At 34.3% G+C, this 24,269-nt stretch overlaps 4 protein-coding genes and 1 non-coding gene across 6 annotated transcripts; all 5 read right to left on the bottom strand.

The window, feature by feature from the left end:
• Nucleotides 1-1,319: 1,319 nt before the first annotated feature.
• On the bottom strand, nt 1,320-3,765 carry LOC121237554 (cytochrome P450 86A22-like). Its single transcript, XM_041134344.1, has 2 exons — nt 3,427-3,765; nt 1,320-3,298 (listed from the first exon to the last, which is right to left on the bottom strand). The coding sequence occupies exon 2, from the start codon at nt 3,165-3,167 to the stop codon at nt 1,593-1,595; it is 1,575 nt and encodes a 524-aa protein (XP_040990278.1). The 5' UTR covers nt 3,168-3,298; nt 3,427-3,765; the 3' UTR covers nt 1,320-1,592.
• Nucleotides 3,766-8,277: 4,512 nt separating this feature from the next.
• On the bottom strand, nt 8,278-9,921 carry LOC121237569 (BTB/POZ domain-containing protein At5g41330-like). Its single transcript, XM_041134370.1, has one exon. It carries the CDS (start codon nt 9,785-9,787, stop codon nt 8,390-8,392), a length of 1,398 nt encoding a protein of 465 aa, XP_040990304.1. The 5' UTR covers nt 9,788-9,921; the 3' UTR covers nt 8,278-8,389.
• A 1,208-nt stretch (nt 9,922-11,129) lies between these two features.
• Nucleotides 11,130-14,661, bottom strand: LOC121237571. The gene is made up of 2 exons (XM_041134372.1): nt 14,279-14,661; nt 11,130-12,750 (listed from the first exon to the last, which is right to left on the bottom strand). Exons 1-2 carry the CDS (start codon nt 14,390-14,392, stop codon nt 11,494-11,496), a joined length of 1,371 nt encoding a protein of 456 aa, XP_040990306.1. The 5' UTR covers nt 14,393-14,661; the 3' UTR covers nt 11,130-11,493.
• A 5,724-nt stretch (nt 14,662-20,385) lies between these two features.
• TRNAT-UGU lies at nt 20,386-20,457 on the bottom strand. Its single transcript has one exon. It is a non-coding gene; the product is annotated as a tRNA-Thr (tRNA).
• A 275-nt stretch (nt 20,458-20,732) lies between these two features.
• LOC121237634 (ubiquitin-conjugating enzyme E2 4-like) lies at nt 20,733-23,717 on the bottom strand. Of its 2 annotated transcripts, none has more exons than XM_041134471.1 (6): nt 23,529-23,717; nt 23,345-23,424; nt 22,762-22,876; nt 22,599-22,651; nt 22,344-22,472; nt 20,733-21,058 (listed from the first exon to the last, which is right to left on the bottom strand). In XM_041134471.1, exons 1-6 carry the CDS (start codon nt 23,570-23,572, stop codon nt 20,928-20,930), a joined length of 552 nt encoding a protein of 183 aa, XP_040990405.1. In that variant the 5' UTR covers nt 23,573-23,717; the 3' UTR covers nt 20,733-20,927. The 2 variants fall into 2 exon arrangements, with proteins under 2 accessions (XP_040990405.1, XP_040990407.1); XM_041134473.1 differs by having other exon boundaries at nt 22,344-22,412; nt 23,529-23,704.
• Between the last annotated feature and the right edge of the window lie 552 nt (nt 23,718-24,269).

The raw sequence follows: 24,269 nt of genomic DNA, 5'->3' as shown, positions 1-24,269 counted from the left end.
TACTCTTTCATATTTGACTTATCAAGTCTTTCAAGTTTTCAACGGGAGATCATGTCATGATCATCTTACCAAGTATTAATTGTTAGAATAATTTTAAATATGGGCTTCATTTGATTGCATGTTTTATAAAACGGGTTAGATATATATATATATATAGTTCACAATGGTACTTTGGTTTAACCCATTAAGTTTAGTGATCATTTGGGATTTATTGCACCTTAGTAATATAGGATTATATCCTATTTAAATTGTGGTAAATTACGTATATAGGCCTAGAAGTTTAAGGGTCTTATTCTGGAATTTTTCTAGACCCATTAGAATTTGAGTCCTTAATGGATCAAGGACTCTATAAGTTTTCAATTTATAAGAGGCTAGGTCCCATCTCCTCTCCATACGTCCATTGGCTTGCCCCATTGAAAGCTGATATTTTGTGAGGAGCAAGGAGGGAAAGATCAGTCTGCATTCTTCAACCATGTCTTCCGCAGGTACATTCTCAACGTTTCGTATTTTGTATTTGTTCTTAAAGATTTTTCTTCCTAGCATGATTTCTTGGTTTTACATTAATACCATCCATCTTAACCCTTTTTGTGTGTTTCTATGAATATATATATGTATGTATGTATTGCATGCACGGAAAGATGAAAAATTGTGCTGAGTACTTAATGAAAAGGAAATGACAAGCTAGCTAGCTCAATTATGGAATTTAATTATCAACATGCAGCTATATATAAATATATATATAAGTTTATCAACCAATAATATCTCTGTCTGACCTATATATCTAGATCTCTCACTTATTGAGTCCCTTAAAACAACCCTATTCGTAGACAATAAATTGTAATATTAACTTTTCTGGATTTAAGCAACTGATCAAGACTTGAACAAGATCACAAGAAAGTGAGGAACTTCTCGATCGGTACTTGAATGTGAACGAGACATCATTAAATATGAGCGATATTCGAGACTCAAAAAATTACTAATTAGATCCGGTTGGTGGGAGAATTAGTTGCTGGCTAATATTTATAGCTAATGTTAGATACAGTTACGTTTAATGTTAGATATAGTTATATAGAGTGAGAAAGTACTATATATAGTTTTAATTAGATCCACGCGCGGTCATTGGTGCGTGCTTTTCATCTCGTCAATTGATTAATTAGAAGTAGTAGTAGTACTATAGTTTTACACAAAATAAAAATTACAAAAATACAATATATATATATATATATGATCATGTGTATCATGTCTACTTTATAATTAATAAAATTAATTTTACTATCTATATATATCACGTCATGAAATGCATCGAGAAAAAAAACAAGTGATCAAATGTAATCTTTGATAATTAATAGCAGCTCGATCTCGATATTCCTGCCGCTTCATTACAATATTCCTATTGATCTTCTGATCCATTTATCATATTACTCCCTAGACACACCATATGCATCCTTCTTTCCTCCACAGATTACAGTAAATACACGTATATATATAAGAACTTGTAAATATATATGACAGATGCCAATCATGATTTAGTAGCATAATAGACACCCTCATGATACTGCCATTAACTGAGAGCTGCATGCGTGCATATGTCATCATGCACCTATGCAAATCTTGTCCAAGATAGGTTTCAAGTCCCTTGCCTGCACATTAACCTTGAGCCCGTACTTCATGAACAACGTCAAGGACATCTTCTGCTCCACACGGTGGCCCGGCACCACCGACAGCCGGTGTCGCAACAGCACCGCCGCCGCAATCGACTTCATTTGCAAATAAGCCAAATCTTTCCCTAAACAAATCCTTGGACCTGCATTAAAGGCGACAAACTTAAATGAATCTTGTACCTCGAGTTTCTTCTGGTCTAGGGATAACCATCTCTCGGGCTTAAACTCGAGGCAATCTTCTCCCCAAATGAACTCCATGCGCCCGATTGCATATATGGAATATGTGATGGATGAGCCCGCTGGTACAAAAGCTCCACTTGGCAATATGTCATCTGCAACTACGTGCTTCGAGTCCTGAGGCACAGATGGGTAAAGCCTTAAGGTCTCGGACAATGCTGCCTTAAGGTATATCAATTGGTCAACTTCTTCAAACACTAAGGGATCTTCTACCAACTTGGAGGGGTCGTTACCACGTGTCTCCATCAGGACGGTGCATAATTCCATGAGGATTTTCTCTTCCACTCTTGGGTTTCGACTAACCAGCCAGAAAAACCAGCTTAGTGCGACCGACGACGTGTCACGTCCAGCTAAGATGAAATTAAGAGCCACGTGTTGGAGAAATTCGTCCGAGTAGGAATCCCTTTTCTTCATGAACCTTGACAGCAGGTCATCGTGCTGGGACCCGATGCCACCTTGTTGCTGACTCTGCAGCTCGAGCTTACGTGTGTCGATGATGTTGGTTAAGTATTGGTCGATGTGTTGCAAGCTTTTGCTCAAGCTGACTTCCATTCCGAGCCGGAGCCATTTCCTTAGCTTCCACACTATCTCAGGCACAATAAAGCGTTGCAGCGTGGCTTCGGTGGCTCGGTCGAAAGCCAAAGCAAAGCCATTCTCGGGTAGTCCCATGGATAGAGTCTGTGGATCTTTACCAAAAGCCAAGCCACAGATGTTATCGAAAGTGAGCCGAAGCAAGAGGTCTTGAAGATCAACCGACTTTCCTTCTAGCTGAGCCATCTCGAGAATAGGGCAGAACCTAAACTTAATGGCCCGACTCACCCACCGAGCCATGGCTTGGCGCAACGTCCGAGTGGTGAATTCTAGTGCGGCGGTCTTTCGTTGGAATAGCCAAGTGTCACCATCGGAGTTAAAGATCCCATCTCCGAGCAAATCGTGGAACACTGCCTGCCAGGTTGGACCCTTGGGGTAATTATCGAACCGGACCTTAAGAATGTGTTCCACGTTCTTAGGGTCGGATGTGACCGTCACGAGCCCCTGTTTCCGAGCCAAAAATGGAAGAGCACAGATGCAAGTCTGGTACGTGCCGCCGCACGTTCGAAGATTGTCCGCGATCCAGTCATGCATGCGATTAGAATGCTGGATGAGACCAGGCAGGCTCCCCAATAGAGGCCAGACACGCGGGCCTCTCAAAGACCGAGAGATGAATTTGAACCAAAGTAAATATACAGAGACAGCCGATAAGAACATTAGCGCCGTTGATATCTCCATTTGATCGACGGACCCACACGTAAAGAACAACACCTTTCTTGACTTGCGATATCTAAGAACCTCAAGCAATGCACATGAAAATATGGCGTCGCTGCGGACGTTCAAGCACAGCAACTTTCAGATTTGCCAACCTGCCCGCAAATGTAAAGGCAAAAACTTTGAGCAATGAGCTTTAAGACACGAAACGCAAATAATTGCATGGGTTGATAATTAGAGGCAAAATAATGTGTGTAAGACAGAGAAAAGCATGGTGAAATACCTTGAAAGACGAGAAATAATGGTTAATTCTTGGAATGTGTGAAAGCAAGTGAAGGAAGGAAGAGGAGGAGCTGGAGATCAAATTAAGGAGTTGATGAAGGAAGAACTACATGAATTATATGTGAGGGAGAAGAAGGCTGAGGAAAAAGTGCTTTATAGGAGTGAGTGAAAGACTGATGATTAATTACAAACAGGCAAAGCAAGGCCGAGCTGAGTTGAAATTAAGTTTTGTATTTGTTTCCTATCATCTGATTGATCTATTCCATGGACGGTGGACCTTACTAAACAGCTTGGTTATGAACCACTGCCATTAATGTACGCGGATGTCGTTGAGGAAATTTAGGTAAAACCACCAAAACTTTTTTTGTGGTTTTTATAGACTCAGAAATCCACTAACCTTTCTCTGTTTTCTACTTTGCTTGGAGGGCTGGCTCTCTCTCTCTCTCTCTCTCTCTCTCTCTCTCTCAAAGACATTCTCACCTAATTTTGCTGGAAAGTGCCGTCTGGCATTGAATGAGGAAAAAAAAATGGGATTAATTGGTTGAGGGACTTGTACGGGTGTGTGAGATATAAATATGAAAAGACTATTCATATACAAACAACAACAATAATATTAGAAGATAATAATATTTTTTTAAAGAAATATTATTTTTATAAAATTATTCCTTATTTAACATATTATAATAAAATATATTATAAAAAATATTATTTATAAATTATTTTTCATATAAAAAAGGCTGATTGAATTGACTGATTGAATTTTTTATTTTTATTTAATTTTTGTTTAATAGTTAAGTAAGTAAAAATTAATGAATTAATATTTCTTTATTTTTAAAAATATTTAAAACTGTGTAAAAATAATTAAAATAAAAAAATAAAAATAAAAAATTACATTTGCACTTCTTGATCTACTTATTCGACTAAAATCATCGGTCCACTATGAATACGCCGATACTCAACGGTACTACTACTGTACGTATCTCGCACAATTCATATATACTACGTACCTATTATGAATCTTAGATCAATTTGTTTAGATGGTGAGATGAGACGAGATGATTTTAAATACGTTCAATAAAATATTATTAGAATATTATTTTTTTAATATTATTATTGTTTTGACATCATTTGAAAAAGATGAATTATTTATTATATTTTATATGAGAATTTAGAAAAGTTATAATAATAAGATGAGATGAAATAGATTAAGAATATTTTTGTATCCAAACAATATATATATATATATATATATATATATATATAATGGTTAAGGTGGAAAAATGTCGAGTTTATTGAATCGAGATTCCTAAAGTTTTGGCAACCTTAGACCTAAAACAAAAGAGATAGTAGTATATATATTATCTTTGTTGTTCGAATTATAACGGAACAAATAAATGAAAGGAAAATACAGCATCCACCGAAGAAGAGCACTATAGAACTTATCGATTTCTATTTTACTATATTTTATTTTTTACTTAATTATTTAAAAAAATTAAAATGTTTTTAAAAAGAAATATTTAAAAGAATTTAAAAAATACTTTAAAAAATATAAAATAAAAAAGTGTTTTACCCTTATAGGAAGGGTTACTCGATGGCCCTAGAAGGTCCATAATGAAATGGCCACGGATATCGGCTTTTGAGATCTAGCGCGCTCAACGTACGAGCAGTATCACTCATGCATGCAAGGACATATACCTACGTACTTACTTTTCCAAACCTAATCACCTAGGTCGGTTTGTAGCAACGTACGTACTAAATACAGTAAAAAATTACACCTTTTCCAAATCCAATCCAATTTTACAGTTTATGGTGGGAAAATAATTTTATAAATATACATAATTTTATAGAATAGGTTAAATTTATTTTATAATTTAATATATCAATATCAGACCAGTACTTAAAAAAAAAAAAAAAAAAAAAAAAAGAAGAAGAAGAAGAAAAGAAAAGAAGAAGAAGAAAGAGGAAGACGACCATTTTACTTATCACATCACTAGACTCTAATGACCATGTTGTCACCCACAAAAGAGAGAGAATTAAAGAAGAAGATGACTTCTGTCTCAGTAGTAATTAATGCCATCTTCGGACCTTTCATCTGTTTTCTCCGCCCTCAATTATGAGGGACAAAAATATAATATAATTTAATTTTTTTAAATTTAAAATAAAAATAATATTTTATTTAATTTTTAACAAAATATTTCATCATTGCTCAGTATCCAAATCCACCACAAAAGTCTTCAACCCGATTGGAAATGGTCAACTTTGATGTGATAGCTAGAGAGGGACATGCCACTAACTATATGGAATGCAAGGTCGACCTTGAATTGCCTTCTAAAATATACGATCCAGTTCATGCATGGATGCATGGCCTCATCCGCAGTGATCATGAAGGAAATCCAATCATTTTATTTCAGCATGATCTGCATGCCAGCTTCAATGCACCTCCATGGCATAGAAAGTCCTCTTTATACATAGCTTTATATACAGCAAAAATTGGTATTGCCACGTTGGGGAAAAATTAATATAAAAGGTTAGTACTTTTTTCCCAAACGTTTGAAACCAGGCATGCATGCATGCATGCAACGTCACCTGTACAAGAATAATTAATTTGTATACAGACATCTTACCGACTCGTTTGATTACACAGATAAGATAAGATAATAAATCTATAAATTATAATGAGATAATTTACGAATCATAGTAAAATAATTTAAATTAAGATATTTTATAAAGTTTTAGAAAATGAGATAAATAAAAAAATAAAATATAATTTTTGTTTTGGAATTTTAAAAATTGAATTATTTTTTGTGTTTTGTTTAAAAGTTTGAAAAAATTGTAATGATTAAATCAAAAAATTGAAAACTTGAAAATTTTAAATTGAGAAATGTGTGTTTGAATGGTATTTGAATGTTGAGATAAGATGAGATAATTTAAAAGGTTTATAAAACCAAACTAGACCTTATTCGTAAACCATTTTTATGTGTTTGAATGACTAGTTTTGATAATTAGAATAACTTAGAATATATGTAAATAGTAATGAAATTGTTTGTAAATAATCATGAAATGACATGAATAAAAATGTTTTATTATTTTTTAGGAAATGATTGAGAAAAAATTAAATCAAAATTTTATAAAGTAGAAATTTTATTTGAATATGATTTTTTAATAAAATTTTTGTTTTATATTTTGAAAAAAGTTGTATTATTTTTTTGTGGTTTATTTGGAGTTTTGGAAAATTGTATTAGTTTTTTTATTTAAATAATGATTAGGTAATGATTAAATAATAAAATTTTAAATTTTAAATTAAAAATTATTTTATATTTGAGCGAAAGAAAATACTTGAGAATATTTTGTTACACAAGAGTACGTTAGTGTCATTCAGGTTTTTATTTTTTTTCTTATTGGACCTATATTAGATATATATTTTTATGCCATACTTAATATTCTAAAATTAATTAATCTAGCTGCACATATTAATATACTTGAATAATCACATAATTCAGTAGTGTTCATGACTTTTGGGTAATTGTACACTTATAATTATTTTGCAAATCAATATGATCATTTCACTTTGTTAAGAATAAATTGTAATTTTATAGAATTACTATTTATTTTATATATAATATTTAAAAAAAATTATAAATTTTGACTTTTTCAATATAGAATTAATGATGAGATATAACTCTTTAACAAAAGAGAGTAGCACCATTCCGTTTTACTGTCAGTTGCTTTTGCAACTTCTTCTTTTTTTTTTTTTTTATTCACATTTTTTAAATATATTTAAATATTTAAAAAAATATATCAACACTTAAAATAACTTATTTAATCACTAAATAAAAAATTATTAAGAAGTACACTTGAGCATTACCATTAGCCGGCAAAATAGCTTTTCTGTTAACAGAATAATCGGTGGTGGCATAGAGTTGGATGATGACTCGGAGACTTCTAATAGTCTTATGAGTGGGACTACACCCACTGGGGCTCCCGCTAGGTCAAATTTAAATTTTTATTTTTTTTATTTTTTTATCACATCATTTTTTTAATATTTTTTAAAAAAACAAAAATTTATAATATTATTAAATAATATTTTCTTAATCCCTAAATTAAAAAAAAAAAGTAAAAAAAAAAAAAAAAAAGGGAGCGGCAGCTCTAAGCGGGATCCCAGCGGGGTCCTAGCTTTTTCCTAGTCTTATTGGATTTGATTTTGGATGTCGACACGATGTCATGCAGTAAAGACTTGATCACTAACTTGTTGATATCGGTACAAGCTGAGATGAGGATGGCCATGATTGATGATTTACAAATGTCTATTACAATCGGTATCTTTTAATTAATTAATGCTAACTTCTGCGTATTTTTTTAAACAAAATAAAATTTATTATAAAAAATTTTAAATTTTTATACAAATTAGTCTTTTTTAATTATTTTAATAAAAATATGTGAGAGTTACCTATTTTAAAACTATATATAAAACAAGTTCTTCGTAATATATATAAGATAAAAGTTCTTCGTAAAAACATTTCGTGACTCATAAAAGAATAATGTTATATACAAATTTTAAATACATAAATATCATACAAACCTTTTATAAAAAAAAAATATCACTAATAAAGAAAAATTTTATTTTAAACTTTTTTAGAGTAGAGTAAATTTTTTTTATAAGGACTTTTGTATGAAATTTCTGTATATGAGACTTGTATCTTATATGCATTCCCGGATACAAAAATATCCTGCCTTCCATTTTCGAACCCAAAAGCCCTCCTTTCAAGGCTTTGAACAGAGGCTTCCTATTCGTATTCCGTCTTACCCATAAAAGAAGTAAACATGAGTGCTTAATCTCAACTCGATATCTTACGAAATAACCATTTATAACCAGTTTACAAATAAATTACAGATAAAGTTTATAGACAGAAAGATTTAATAAAATTAAATTCACTAATATCTACTTTATAATGAAAGGTCAAAAATCAAAATCCCCTGGCTGAACTGATCTGCCAGACCTCGACATTTTGCTGATCCTTCCGAGTCACAAACATCTTGTTCCCTCCAAAAGCCAAGTTGGTAATCTTGGGAGCTCCCATATCCTTCACTCTCCCCATTAAGTTCTTCCTAAAAACCCTATTCTCCAATCCATCTTCACTCCTCTTTGAACACCCCATCACTACCTCTGTCCACAGCTCTATTTCCCCTCCCTTGCTGCAAAACACTTTATTCCCATGGCTCTCAACCTTGCAACACAAACCTTCTTTCTTCCCAGTCACCGGTACTTTTCCACTATCCCCAAGACAAACCCATGGATTTTCTCTCCCAGCATTACGCATATCTGCAAAGAACAGCTCACCGGAATTTACACCAACCTTAAAAATCCCACACAAATTATCCGAGACCGTTACATCCGAAAAGCAATCTACCTTCTCCTTGAACTCCCAAACCATGTTTCCCGACCTTATATCCCAGAATTTGATGTTACCCAATACTCCTGAAAGCCTACTATGAGACCCAGATGCCATTAACAAACTGAAACCCGAAACCCAAATCAATTTCGTAGCCGGGATTGCCGATTCAATCTCGGCACCATAAATTTCAGAGTGATCAATCTCCATCACCGGACTCAAGCTCTGCAGATCATAGACCACGATTGAATTCGAATTTCGCCGACCCGATTCGAAACTAGAGAATAGGAACTCGGGCGAGGATCCAATCGCTTGCACCGTTGAACTAGACCGAGTCGCATTCTCCCAATTCAAGCACTTTTTCACATTCCCAGTTTGGAGATCAAGAATCTGAAGCCCCGAGGCATCGGTGGCCCCGGCGGCCGCCACAAAGGGTGATATCGACAGCAACGAATCGACGGCAGTGAACTGGGTCAGAATCGTTGACTTCCTCGTCAAAGACCAATCGAAAGAGGTGATCTTGCTCCCGTGCGCCACATGGACCGACCCGCACGGTGCCGTGGTGATCGTGGACGGAGAATCGCGACCGTTCAGCGGCAGAACCAGCGACTTCTCGAGGTTGAACGCGTCGAACTGAGACGGGTTCGAGAGCGAATTCAACAAAAGGGGTTCGATGCCGTAGTATTGGGAGTCAGAAATAAGGTCTTGGACGTCGAAAGCTTTGGCCTTGTAAGGAAGATTACCGGTTCTGAGAAGCGAAAGAAGGACCGAGAACAACTCGGGGTCTCGGTCGATGAATAACACACCGGAGTGGGACTCGGAAACCCCAGAAAAAAGGGATTTGGGGCCGGCTTGAGTGAGTGTTTGCTTTGTGGTCTGGAAGATCTGCCCACCCACATCAACAGTGACTATGTTAGAATCCAGTATGGTTGGTCCAGCCCTGTTAGTTGTGGAGCCAACAAAAGGTAGCATATCTCAATATTCCCAAACCACCACTGCAAAGAAACGCCGGAATTTGAGAAGCTTGGAAATGGAGTCCAGCCAGAGAATGAAATTTGTTGGGTGCAGAGAGAAACCAGTTTATAAAAGGAGAGAAGGAAGAACAGCGAAGAGGGTGGTTGTTGGTTGGGTGTTGTGGCTGTGCTGGGTCGCGAAGAAAGAAATGGATCTTTTTTGTTATTGGGCTGGTTTTGAGAGTAGGATTAGATTAGAATTTTGTGAATAATAGTAAGATAATTTGTGAATAATAGTGAGATAGTTTGAGTTAAGTATTTTTTAGATTTTAAAAAATAAGAGAAAATGTTGAATAAAAAATATTATAAAGTTAAAATATTATCAGAATATAGTTTTATAATATTATTTTTGTCTAGGTATTTGAAAAAGTTGAATTGTTTTTTATTTGAAAGTTTATAAAATTTAGAATGATTAATTTGAAAATATTTGTATTTAAATTATATTTAGGAAATAGATAGAATAAGATGAGATAGAATAAGATGAATGTGATCTATTTCCAAACAAGCGGCTTGCATTGCAGTCTGATTGTAGCACAACAAAAAAAAATGTACTTGGCAGATTCACGAAGCAGAGCAAGAGGGTTACGTTTGTTTGAACTTTTTCAAATATATTTTTATTTTTAAATGATCAAATATTTTACTTCTCAAATTAGCAAAAATTAATATATAAATACAACAAATTCTACCTTAGATCACGTGTCTCTATTTAATCAATATGTGATTTATTATTTATCATTCTATGTAAATGTTTAAATATGTGTATTTAAATATAAAGATAAAAATGATAAATCACATATTAATTAAATGAAAGTATGTAATATAAAACTTTCTCGTAAAATTTCACAAATAGGACATCCAGTCCAACTAATGAGCTGGTCTCGAACCTCAGTTCTCACACAATATCCACGACTAATGCCTCCATGTACATAAATGTCAACCACAGGATGCCATTCTTGGCCTGAAGATGGAGGAAATGCAGGATCCTATTATATGCTCGCAAGATGATGGTGACAAAGAAAACTACTAACTAGGACCATTATCTGGGCCCCGATCCCCAATCAGTAGTAAGATAGAACACTGACTCGCATTTTGGCAAATCGGATAGAAATCCGAATGACATATACAAATTATTTATTAGGAATTCTCGAGATATAAACATACCATATTCTCATCCCATAAAGGTGTCATAAGAAGCTTTGCAATTCTAGATTTCATTCATGTGATGATTCAATATTAATCAACTGGTAAGGAAACATACTCTCATCACTAACCAGCACTGCTAATGTATTATTACTATTGTAGTCAATGTTCTATTGTCATTTATTTATTTTTATTGGTAACAATATTTTACTGATCATAAGTATAGGCAAGAGTCCAAGAATACGGGACAAATATAAGAGCAAGTTTAGTAATACGAATGTTGTATTGTCATTTATAATATACATTGCCCATAAAATGTACTAAAAACGTATGCCTGTCCTTGGGTCAGGGACTACCTGAGTCAGTCACCTTGTATGTTTTCCAATTGAATCTAAAACGTTTTTACACACTGGATCAAGCAATTCTGGGGTTAGGTTACTGCTAGCCAGGTTGCAATCCAAAGCCATGATGTAAACTCCAACAAATCTCTGTGAAAATGTAGGCTTCAAGTGAGTATATAACCAGTTAGCTAACACCTGGCTGTATCATAGGGAAGAAAGACCAATTCTTGGTTGGCACACCCTCCTTCGCTACGTCCTCATTTGCCCACCAGTCAGAGCTAACATTAGGCTTACAAGAGTCTATTCCATCTGTATTGTCAAAATAGAATTCCCTAACAGAGCTAAGAGTACTAGACCGATGCTTCTGAAGGCACTCTGCTTCCTCCCGAGCCTCAGGAGATTTATATTGTGAATCATTGGAAGTTTCACCAACACGGAACTCATTACAATCCATAATATTGGTAGGTTTTTGTCTTCTGGCAATCGTAGTATCTTTTAAAGACACTGGTATGGCTTCAGCCAATGGAAATGGCTTCTTTTCTACACATCTTGTGTCATCTGCTCCAGTTAATTCAAACGAGAACCTACGAGTAACAGAAACCTCGTCATCCCACCTTCCATTGTCTGAATGCCAACATGAAAAAACTTCAGAAATCTGACCGTTGAGAAGATAACCATCGCGAGATGTGGGCCACACAGCATCTGGTGTCAATGAACCAGCACCTTGATGTGATCTGCTTTCACGGCTGGACAGCTTATAGAGGTTCAAAAGCTTGGGAGGGTCACCTGTTCGAAACTCCAGGAAATGGGGAAAACCCACAGCAAATTCATGGTCAGGGAAAGGAGATGAGGTACCTGAACCTGAGATGCCAGAGCTTGGGGATACCAGCTGACCAACTGGGCTTCCAGGGTGAAGTTGATAAGACTGGAATTCAGAGTGGGATGGTGGGAATCTCCGAAAAGCCTCCCCATTCCGGAGGTTGGGGTCAAGCAGCTGAGCAAATGGCACTTCAGGTGAGGAAGGTGTGGTCAGGTGGACAGACTCGGGAGGTGGAGTGAAAGGAGCAGTTGATGGTTCAGTGGGGAAGGTTGAGAAAACCGGTGGTGAGACTAACTGGGTTTCATGGGCGTAAGGGCCTATGGCAAAAATGGATGAAGCACCTGGAGAGTACATGTTTGCAGAAATAGAAATGCGAGACAATAAACCCACTGGTGATTGTGTAGCAGAAGGAGGTTCTGATTGAAGAAAAGATGCAGGAGAGGAGGGAGGTGCAACAAAGGGAAGTACTATAGCAGGTGCTTGGATTAGATTTTGAGGCACAGAAACATCAGTTTGAGGGGGTGTCGTTTCAGGATGCAGGACAGCATGCCCAATTCGCGTTCTGTGTTTGTAAGCCCCAAAACACCAATATATGCTCCAGCAGCTGCCCCATCTTCTCTTCTGCATGTGCCAAAGATTATGAGAAAAAATGTTCTAGTACACCAAATAATACCAGATTCCGTCTGTATCAAGTGAAATGATATCAAATTCTAATTCCATACCTAAGCAATCCCACAGTAACATTGCCAATAAAATCCTCAGTTTATCTTTGAACCATGAAACCATGATTTTGAGGGATGTTAGAATAAGATATCTCACGGGAAAACACACTATCCTCCAGCATCTTCTGGACTAAAAGAAAATCCACTATTTCGATATTTGCCCCAGTATATTTAAAGCAACAGGCCATAATAGCAAACAGGAAATGCTCAACATCAACAGACATCAAAATGGCTGCTTGTTAGATACAATCAATGTTTAGTACAAAAGTCTGAACTTGATGGTAGGGTTTTCTAAGTATTTAATTTAGGAGTCCCTTTTCGTTTTCTTCTGATGACAGTAGCCATTGAAGAGCAAATATGCAAATATGACAAAGCTTATCATCTCCAAATATAAATTGTTCCAGTTTTAACTTAAAAAACATCCCAAACAAGCATAAAGCTGCACTTCCTAGCATCAACTTCATTTTTAAGTATGCATCCAGGAAGTCATCCCCACGGTAGGAAGTTTGAACTGTAAAAATTTTTTTCTTAAAAAAAAAAAAAAGAGGAAAGAAAACACCCCTCCCCCAACTCCAATCATGGACTGCAGAGCATCCTCATTAAGGGCAACACCCCAAATTCCCAGATATATAAATCCTTGAGAAACTTTAGCCAGCATCTATAGCATCTATAGCCTATCAGTCCATCTGATCTACAAAAATGAAAAGAATTATCTGAAGAGCCACGATCCTGTTTTACCCCGACCACTTCTCCCATAATAGATACATCCTCTAATCAAGTGCAACTAAAACCAAAAATTCAGGGCTCCATGTACTGTCATAGGGACTCTGCCCCTAGAGAGATATAGTTCATACCATCAACAACTTTTCCCCACTGACCAGCAGTAAGAAAAGAAATTCTTATACTTTTTACAAATTTCGAAAACCCTACAAATTCAAAAGCTCAGGAACATGTTCTAACATAAACCCAAATTATCAAACTAGTGATCGAATTCGGCAAGTATCAAAGCACCAAAACTATCTCTTACGCTGTGGAAGCTTATCAACTTCTTTAAAACTACTTACCCCTTACCTTAGCACTTTGGAAACACATGCATTGCTTTTCTAAAGCAAAATTCGCCTAATTTTTTTTTTTTTCCCAAAAATGTAATTTTTCTAAGGCCTGCCAAAAAGTGAATGACTCATTCATTATCACTCCGAAAAACTCAACCAGAAAACGAACAAACAAAACAAAATAGACACAATCATTTCTACCAAAAAACGAAAAACAAAATCAATTAAGCAATCTAGCAAAATCAAACAGATCTCAAATCTCATGACTAAAACAATATATAAAAAAAAAAGTAACATTAAAATATCATTTCAATTATAACAATAAAATCAACTCAATCCGAACAGGAAAAAACGCACACACAAAGAGATTAATACCGGAACTGTGGCTTGAGAAGCACGATTCTCAGCCGACGCGATCGCAGTAGCAGCAGCGCTGATAGTCTCCAGAGCGTTGTTTACAGCTCTCGAATCTCCATTCGCACCTCGCATCTCCGCTTTTCTCGATCAGCAAACACCCTATGGAATGTTTTTACTGAAAGTATGTTTTTGGTCCACAGATGGAAGTTTCCCGGCCGGGAAAAAAGCCAAATTCTTCTCGAGAAAATTTTCGATAGAGAAATGAAGAGCTAAAGAAGTAAAGAACTAGTAATCTTTAAGAACTATATAGCTCAAAACGGGAAAAAATGAAAAAAAATAATAATAATAATAAAAAAAAAAGATCTTTGGAGATACAGATGATATATCTCTGTGTCCAAGTAACGCTCATTCCTGCGGTCAAGCTCGGTAATGACTTTGCTTTTTTAATATCTCGTATTACGTACAGACGAATTTACATGTTTGCCCTATGCAGTTATAATTATTAAATTTTTAAAAAAAATATTAAATATTAAATTAATATTTTAATATCTGTCTTATATATTTATCTTTCATCAGAGAATAGAATTTTGTATTTTTGAATGAAATAGTGATAGAGGGTAGTTTAGTCAAACTATAATAAATATGTGATGATGGGAAATTTGATTAAATTTGTCTTATCGATAAAGCTTTATAAATTTGATAAATGTTAGTAGTATTGTGTCTTGGGAGTCAAAGTGAGTGCACGTGTGCACAGAGACACTTTTACGGATGGCTTTATGCTGACCAACTTCTTGCAGTGCGTAATTACTAATGATTGGGGCCCCCTTGTCCCTCCGAAAATTCTCCCCCTTTACCAGCACACTTGCATGGCTCTTCCGCCCTTTTCACGGAGAAATGATAGAATGATTTTTAAACGAGTAATACTACCTATAGTTAGGGAGTATATAAATTTTGTATGATCATTTTTAAAAAAAAAAAATTTATTATTAAAAAATTAATTTTTTTATATAAATTTCGTACATATTATTTTTTTTCAAAATGATTGGACGATATTTACGTACGACTGTAACTATAATTTTTTTTTAAATATATTTATAAAATATGTTCTTTTATATATTTATATATATATATATATTTAATAATTAAAAAAATAATTACTAGTAAATTTATATTTTATTTTTTTAATAATTAAATATGTTTAAAAAATACTTAAAAAAATAACTCTTTGTGCATATTTGGGTTGGTCCACCCTACCACTTTTCTGTTCACACCTCAACCACTCCGAAATTGATGCTCCAAAAGTTTCCACTTTTCCTCTTTTTGGCTGTATTTATTACATTTTTTAAATATATATTTTTAGAGTTTTCTTATCCTCTGATTGATATATAAAATATATTATTTATATCATATTTTATAATTCAGACTTTATAATTTATCTTCTAAATCAAATTGTATAATATAAATATTTTACTAGGTGTATTCTACACACTAATTTGACAACAAGATTTTTCATATTTTATCTCTGCAAAATTCATTTTTCTTTTCTAATTGTACAAGATACTTGAGTTTAAATCCTTAATCCTTTTTGGACATCTAATCCTTTACAGATTATTATGGTTCATTTGGTTCGATTTTAGAATAGAGCTACAGGTGTTATTTACTTTTTTTTTTATGGTGCCTTTTATAATTTTATTTTTCTCTTTTACTAAACTTCTCTTTTTAAGCTAAAAGATGCAACTTTCATGTATCCAAAAGCCTAATCAACACCTAATTACGTCTTGGGTCCACCCAAACATGCCCCAGAACTTTGATATTTCAGGTAGCACGATAAGCACTAGACTTTTGGGTACCATTCAGTCAGGGTACCTAGGAAAACACATGTTTATGAGAAAAGTTATTTGTACATATTTCTTCAAAAAAAAAATTTAAAAGAAGTGGATTTTTTTAAGTGGGTCTCGTTTTTTTTTTTTCTCAAATAACTTACATGAGAGTTGTATGTATTGAACATGTATCTAGTATTATTTATTTGTAAAAATAACTTATATTTAAGATTGTAATGTTAGATATAATCTTAAAATGTACAAATTATATGCAGTCTATTTAAAAAAAGTAGGGTCCTCAATTAATTTTTTTTATTTACTTCTTTTTAAAATGATTGCGTGACTTGCACACATATTTATATAAGAGAATCTACTATTATTCTATAATAATCCAAACAAATTTTCTACTGAACATTTATCTACTCAAAAGACTTAGTTCTAAATGATATAAGAGACTAAAAAACTCAGATGTAAAAGGCCTTTAATTAGGATAATGCTAGCATGTCGTGCCCCCTGTTGCATTTGAATTTCTTTTATTCTTTTAAACGTTTTTTTAACATATTTAATTATTAAAAAAATAATTTTACTAATAGTTGATTTCTTGGTAATAAAAAATTAAAATATTTGAACGATAAATTTAAATGGTTATTTCGAATGGGCCAAGTATTACTTTGCCTTTAATTAACATATGTGTAATTTGGTTAAGGAACGGGTTTGAGATAAGATATAAATTGAGAAATGATACTTATAATTAAGCAAGTGTAAGTGTAATTCTTTAGAAAAAGTAAGTAAATATAAGATTTGCATAACAATAGTAATTTTTTTAATAGTAAATTTTACTGTTTTTTAAAAAAAATTATGCGGCGCTTATACCATCTAAGAGTATATCTAACAGTATAAATTTAGGCATTCTAAATTGATTAATGATATTCACACAATACATTTTACAATATATTTCACAACACATATTTTAAAATGAAGATATTTTCGTAAGATGATATTACTTTTACAAGTTAATTTACAAAAATAACATTCATTTTAAAATATTATTGTGTAAAATGTTGTAAAAAATTATGTGTTAATTATTTTTCCTCTAAATTTGACAGTCTAGTGGAAAATTATCTTAGTTTGAATTAGAAACTCATATTAACTCATCTCATCTCATCATTATAATTTTATCAAATTTTCACATAAAATATAATAAATATTTCAACTTTTTCAAATCTCGAAATAATAAAAATATTAAAAAAATAATATTTTAATAATATTTTATTAAATTCATCTAAAATCATCTTAACTCATCTTTAAATTCAACTAAATAAAAAGATCCAACCACGAAATGCCACGTTTAGTTGAAGGCGGCATGCTCTCTCTGGAATTGCCTTGAAAAGTGCAAATTACAATGGCATAAGTGACGTAAGCACTTTAGTCATTCTTGTTCGGTGACGAGATGATAATTAAGAAAGAAAATATCCAAAATAAAAAGGAAATTATTGACCAGTAATAGCAGGGTCGGTTTTAATAATTTGGCCCAATATTTAGTGGGCCTCTGAGCTGGACTCAACGAGATTGTGGGATCCTCTCATGATTATTAGGGTTTATAGAATAATATTTTCTAAAGAGATAATGCCATTACCTTAGCCAAATTTAATACATGCACAATTGAGGGGAACTACACTATTGGTGGTCATTGATTGATTATAAAATGAATTATATAAATATCTTAAAAAATACACTTTCCAAATCAATTCAGGTGCATGCTTAAAGACTTGTAACTTGAAATAGATAAAACTTATATACTGTAAGGTAATGTGTGGCCAAGGATGAATGCTACTATACTCCATAATTTATAACAATCATTTTGCCTTATTTATGTGGCACATCAAGAGTAGAGGGTATCTAGAGTGGTTGGTTTGGTTATACAAAACTAAATTATCTTATCTGATATAATCATTACGACTTTCTCAAACTCCTACACAAAATATAATAAACAATTCAATTTTTTTAAATCTAAAAAGAAAAATTATATTATAATAATATTTTATTCAATATTTAACAAAATATATCATCTAATCTCATCCCATCTGAATTGTGTAACCAAATGAAGCTAGTCTTCATTTTTTTTTCAGACGCTATTTTGTTTTGAATATATATTTTTAAATTTTTTTTAATAAGTCATACATTACCACATTTGTGGTGTCACGTCAAGAAGATAAAGTGAGTAATATAAAATAGAAGATATAGTAGCATTACTCCTAAAAAAAACAACAACAACAACAACAACTTTCAAAAATAGAAGTTCAACGATTGTCTCGTGATATTTGTACTCATAACCCCACAAAGAGTACTCAATTTCCTCCCTGCATGAGATCTTTGGCGTTACACCGGGATGGCTTGTTTTTTGGCTGCTAGTTCGAAAACCCGACATGCATCCATATTGATTAGAATTGACCTCATTTTCCATGTTAGTGAAGTTGGTTGGATGTGTTGCTCAAAAGTGAACACTTATCTATGGGTTGGAGTTGATTGGACAAGCCAGGGATCATAGAGATGGGATGGTGATGATATGTGACTGATCTTGATTCTTGAATTCCTTAGGGTCCACCTGCGTTGCAGTCTGTTTCTCTTTATCAGTTGTATTTTGGATGTTTTTGAAACGAAAATATATCTACAAAAAAAAAAAAAAAACAATATATATCAGGAATTATGCCACGGAAAAATAAAAGGCAAAAAAGATGATATTTAGTAGTCTAAAGCTTTTTTTTTTTTTTTTTTTTTTTGTGATAATTAAGCTAAAAGCTAGCACTTTTACTGCACTGAACTGAACCTCCCTATTGGTAACAGCATTATCTGATTTGGGTGTTGGACATGGTTTAGAAGGCAATTGGCATTATAAAATGGATCAAAATGTTCATATACAAACCCTGATTATCTTTTACCCCTATGCATGGGAAGAATCAAACGTTAAGAAAATGTATTTCTGTTTGCTGTTTGGAGGCATTGACTGCGCTAGATATGTTGAAGCTAGCTCAACAAGAAGTAACAACTTTTGGAGATTCCTTCATATATTGAGCAGATCATGAAGCAGGGGGATGGCATGTTGTCCATTTCTGTTCATGATCTGTAGGATTATCATACTCAAGCCTAAGACTCCATCTTTTGGTTTTAATCTGCACCATCATTTGCATGGTTTTCTAAACTGGATGTACTGGTTTTTACTCCAACATTCATGTCCTCTTTTATGCTACAAAAAAAAGGCAGTGGGAAGTTTTATAAACACATGCGATCTTGAACTAATCCATCGGTAATTGCCCTCAGAATAATAAGATTGAGTATTCTCTTGAGGTGTCAAGTCAAAATTAAAAGGGTCAGGAGAATCTGGAATCAGCAAGACAGAGCTTATTCTGGAATTTGCTTATAGATACCAACAAAGGTACAAGATGATTTTATAGATAGGCGGTGAAAGCAGATATATGAGATAGAATTATCTGAACCTCTGATAATTTTTAGAAGTTGATGCGGGGGCTGAACATTGCTTAGAGAAAAGCATAAAAGGTTTTGAAGAGCAGGAAGAGGCTGCCATTTCTAGAGTTCACAAAGAGCTTATGAGAAACATACCAATTTTAGTAGTGATTGATAACTTTGAGAGTGAAAATGATTGGTGGGATCACAAACTGATAATGGTGGGATCACAAATAAATCCTCGGCTTCCATTGTACAGTGAGAAATGAGAAGCTATGAGAGATTGTAAAATATTCATGTTATAGTAGATCTTCCCTCCCTAAACGCCTGTAGATGTTGGCATTATATTGAACCACATAAATCTATGTTTCTCATTCTCCATTTATTTTTCCTGTATTTACTTTATATTTATTGTTATGGATGTACACATCGACAACGTACAGTTACACCAGACCACTGTCAGGGCTCCAAACAATATCAACCAAGGCCCAAATTATCGTAGCAGGCCGAGAATGACTCTTTCTCCCATTCCGACTAGTTGTGCGATTTTTTAAGCATCAACGCACCTCGTCTCGAGTTTGCCTTTTAACACTTTGGTTGCAATCGTGTGATCAATAACTTTGGTTGATTGGATTTCTAATTCTTGGACTCTGGCTCAAAGTCAAAGTATGATTAATTTTCTATGATCTTCAACTTTCTTCATTTACTCTGTTCTCTTTAGTATCTTTGAGCAGATGGGGGTACAACTTTGAGCAGATGGAGTACACGCGGCAAAAATTACGACGACTCACTACACAGAGCAAAGGCTAAAAAATGAGGGAATACTACGTGTGAGAAAATGGATGCCCCCACGCAGGATCGAACTACGGACCTTCAGTTTACAAGACTGACGCTCTACCACTGAGCTATAGGGGCGCGCATATGAACTTTTTTCATTTTCTCAATTTGTTAATGAAATGTTCCACAAATTAACACCATCATTGTTCATAACAAAGGTAGCTATTTAGAAATATGTTCAGATTATTCTAAAGTTATACAAATTATTCTTTCGGCTTCGGCCGATTGAGACTTGAATAATCTGTTGCCATTTATGCAACCATTTTGGACCATAAAGGTCACACGTTTAAAACTTTAAACATATGCATGCATGCACCTGCACAGAGAGAGAGAGAGAGAGAGAGAGAGCCTGATTTATAGTCCTAACAGATGACGATTTTTTGAATCATAGTTGAATAATTTACAACAACACAATGGAAAATAAAGAGCAGAGACAGAAGGGGCAGGGACTTTTCCACAAGCCTTCAGTATTTTTGTTGTTTTCATTTTCCAGGAGTTGAATATCATGTACATGCAGACAGAATATTTCTGGGCAAGCATTTGTGCACCTAAAGATCAGCTTGGCCAGCGATTGCATCATCACTGGATGCATAATCATCTTCACTCAACTCCTCATCGCTAGATTTCTCCTCCTGGGCAGCTCCTACATCTTCTGGCTTGGCATATTTCTCACAATACTCTGTAAAATAAGAAAATTATTATGCGATGTTCTGCATAGTCAGCACATAATAACCAATATCGATTGCCAAAAGCATTATGACTAACATTCTTATCCAATAAAAAAATTGTTGTTACATAAACCATCGCTTGGCTATTTTTAACCAGAATATATAAAAGAAGGTAATTCTCAGACCAATAAAGACAGGATTTTAAGCTTAAATCTACTTTCAAAGTCGAAAACCAGAATTTGTAGCCACTTTCCAAAGACAAATTGTCCTGCAATGGCAGCAGCCAATGGGCTATTTTTACCAGCATCCCGCATCCAAGTCCTCCGGGGCTCATATGCTCTTCCAATTGATTTGATGGTATAGTTACCCCACTCATAAGTAAAGCATTGCCTTTATCTTGGTATATCTTACAGCATTGGGACTAATTAAGTATCGTTGAAAATATCTTATCAAAAGCTGCCATGAAACCATTCTCAATGCTTTATAAGTTCAATTCACAACATTTACCAAAATTTACCCTCTTCATTTCCTTGCAACTGCCCCAATGTAAGTATAGCCACAAATGTACACACTGTTTGCAAATGTTGGTCTAGAATTGAAAGCTGAAAGACTGTTTCATTTAACGTCTGGAACCTTGGAAGTTGAATTTGAAAAATATATCCATCTTGAATTGCACCTACCCAGGCAAACCCGACCCCCAAGGGAGGAAGACAAGGTACATTGAATTCAATAAATTAAAATTTTTTTTTTTCTAAAACTTGATTCCAAATCTGCATAAATGACTGATCTTGAGTAAAATTGCATGGCACCAAGAAACCTAAAAATACAACAGAAACAGATCATAATAGCAGAATAGTCAACAAATACGGAAGAGACAACATAAAACTAATGAAGCCAATTTTTAAACTAGAAGTACACGGTGAGGTTTGTATACGCTATTCGAGTCACAGATGACTCTCTAACAACTGTATATGCGGAATAAATAGATGTTGGTGGGGTAGTTTAGCAACTGAGCCTGTATTCATAAGCTTGACAACTAACAGGATACAATATTTTTTAAATACAAAGCTTCTATTACTGAGCATGTACCGCAACCGTCCTCTACATGGGCATATCATGGATGAAGCAGGCAAGTTGTTTCGCTTTGCATCCACAATACAATCACATGTCCTAATCCCCAAGATTCATGACCTTCTATAATTTTGTATGTATGACTATGAAGACAAGATATGAAAATATTATGACTAACAGCACCTTTACGTATCCAGGTTACCGATGGTTAAGAAGGATTACTACCTTTCACTCTTTGTTCATAAGCAGTGCGATCCTTCATCATTAGAGCGGCAGCTTCTCCATTCAATGGATCTGATGGATTGGGATACAAAAGAAGTTGGGGAAGAAACACTTCAAAGATGTTAACCAGATCTGGAATGGATTTAAAAAGAAAAAGACACAACCGTCACCTGCTGAAGTTAGAATCTATTGTTGAAAAGAAGAAAATAGGAGCTTTGCATAAATTATGTATAGAAGATAGAGAATGCCGTTGCTTACCAAACATGGGGCTCCAGGTCTGGTTTATAACATCTAAACAAACTGAGCCAGACCTGAAACTCAGAACGACAATAAACTTATATATGAGTTTGCTTATCCCACAAAACAGCATAACACTACTCAGCAAGCCAAATAACTGAGTCTTCAGCATCCGCTAACTCACATCTCATCAACATTTGGGTGGTAGATTTTGTTGACAAAGCCAATAGATGGAGATTTATAAGGATATGCATCCGGTAGCTCCACCCTTATCCTCCACACACCGCCCTGATAAGGACCTGTCATATTCCATAAAATTGGGAAAAAATAAAAACCTCCTTTTGTTCAATTTTCATACTCAGAGGCAAAAGTACCAACGAACTTTATCTTAATCGAGGAAAATCAATCTACAAACATATCGTGCTCAAAATGACTAAAATCAAAAACTTAATTCAGAACCCAGAACCAGACCATATTTCTCGATAGTTAAATAAATCGATAAAAGTGTTCGGTCCAAAAGCATGATGGAGTTCACCTGATCAGAAACAATCTTAATGTGTGGTCAGCAACAATTACAATTTGTATGTCTATCCCAAAAAAAGAGGGAAAAAACCAGTAGTATTTTTCATGTGGTCAAGACAGATATAATACAGAACCAACCATTTTAATAGAACAAATTACAAAGAAATAAGAAAAATATATGCAGGCACATAAAGATCACTGGGAAAATTAACGGGAAAAAAACGACATGGGTATGGAAGATTTACTGTCTTTAGGTCCATGAAAATCCACATAGAACTCTTGCATGCTATCATTGATGGTCTCGACCTTGTAATCGCTCATCATCCTAGTTCACACCAATCAAAACAAAGATTTCATAAAAAATAAACAAATTAAAAAAATAAACCAAAACAAATCTTAAAATAAGTTTAAATATATTAAAGAACTCACAGTTTCATCAAATCCATCTCTCGGCGCTTACTTGGGGAAGACATTTTTTTTTCTTCTGGGATTTGTTGAGAGCCTGATAAAGTTGTATAGCTGGAAGAGATATTGAGCGCTTTCCACCAACAAATCGGTTGTGTTCAGACATCAATAAGCGAAGAGAATACTTATAGATGCACGCAACTTGCTGCCGTTTCTGTGAAGTAAATATATAGTTTTTACTTTGAAATGATACTTGCAGTAGTCAATATCGCATCGCCCAATTACTTTCAAAAAAATTAAATAAATAAAGAATTTATATGAAAAAATTAATTTTTTAATAATAATTTTTTTAAACGATAGTATAATATTTACACACTCTATAACTGTACGTAGCATTACTCTTTTACTTTTTTTGGATTATCTTTTTGGAAAATTCTTATTGTAGTCCCCCATTCGGGGTCTGCATTGCAGTCCTTTAATGAAACGCAGCGTTTCATTTTATAAATGAAACACTACCCCAAACCCTTTTTGTCACGCAGACCCTTTCATCGCCCAAGACCCCTTCATCGCACAGATCAAGCCCATCGCGCAGCGCCGTTGCCGTGTCCAAGCCCATCGCGCAGCGCCGTCGCCGTCTCCATCTCCGTCTACATGGCGCAGCGCCGTCGTCGTGGCCATCTCCATCTTGGTGAGGGATTTCCTTCTATGCGATTTGAGCAGTAGTTGGTGAGGAATTTTTTCACCAAATTTAAAATATTTCATTCT

This window comes from Juglans microcarpa x Juglans regia, chromosome 6S, assembly GCF_004785595.1.
Source record: "Juglans microcarpa x Juglans regia isolate MS1-56 chromosome 6S, Jm3101_v1.0, whole genome shotgun sequence".
Taxonomy (NCBI): Eukaryota; Viridiplantae; Streptophyta; class Magnoliopsida; order Fagales; family Juglandaceae; genus Juglans; species Juglans microcarpa x Juglans regia.
Note: the sequence above shows the minus strand (reverse complement) of the source record. Positions and strands in the feature narration are given on the sequence as shown.

Coding starts and splice junctions, on each gene's coding strand:
- LOC121237554 (XM_041134344.1), bottom strand. CDS start 3,167: ATGGAGATATCAACGGCGCTAATGTTCTTATCGGCTGTCTCTGTATAT.
- LOC121237569 (XM_041134370.1), bottom strand. CDS start 9,787: ATGCTACCTTTTGTTGGCTCCACAACTAACAGGGCTGGACCAACCATA.
- LOC121237571 (XM_041134372.1), bottom strand. CDS start 14,392: ATGCGAGGTGCGAATGGAGATTCGAGAGCTGTAAACAACGCTCTGGAG. Junction 12,751..14,278: donor CTTCTCAAGCCACAGTTCCG/GTATTAATCTCT, acceptor TGGCACATGCAG/AAGAGAAGATGGGGCAGCTG.
- LOC121237634 (XM_041134471.1), bottom strand. CDS start 23,572: ATGTCTTCCCCAAGTAAGCGCCGAGAGATGGATTTGATGAAACT. Junction 23,425..23,528: donor GAGATGGATTTGATGAAACT/GTGAGTTCTTTA, acceptor GGTGTGAACTAG/GATGATGAGCGATTACAAGG. Junction 22,652..22,761: donor CACCCAAATGTTGATGAGAT/GTGAGTTAGCGG, acceptor TCTGAGTTTCAG/GTCTGGCTCAGTTTGTTTAG.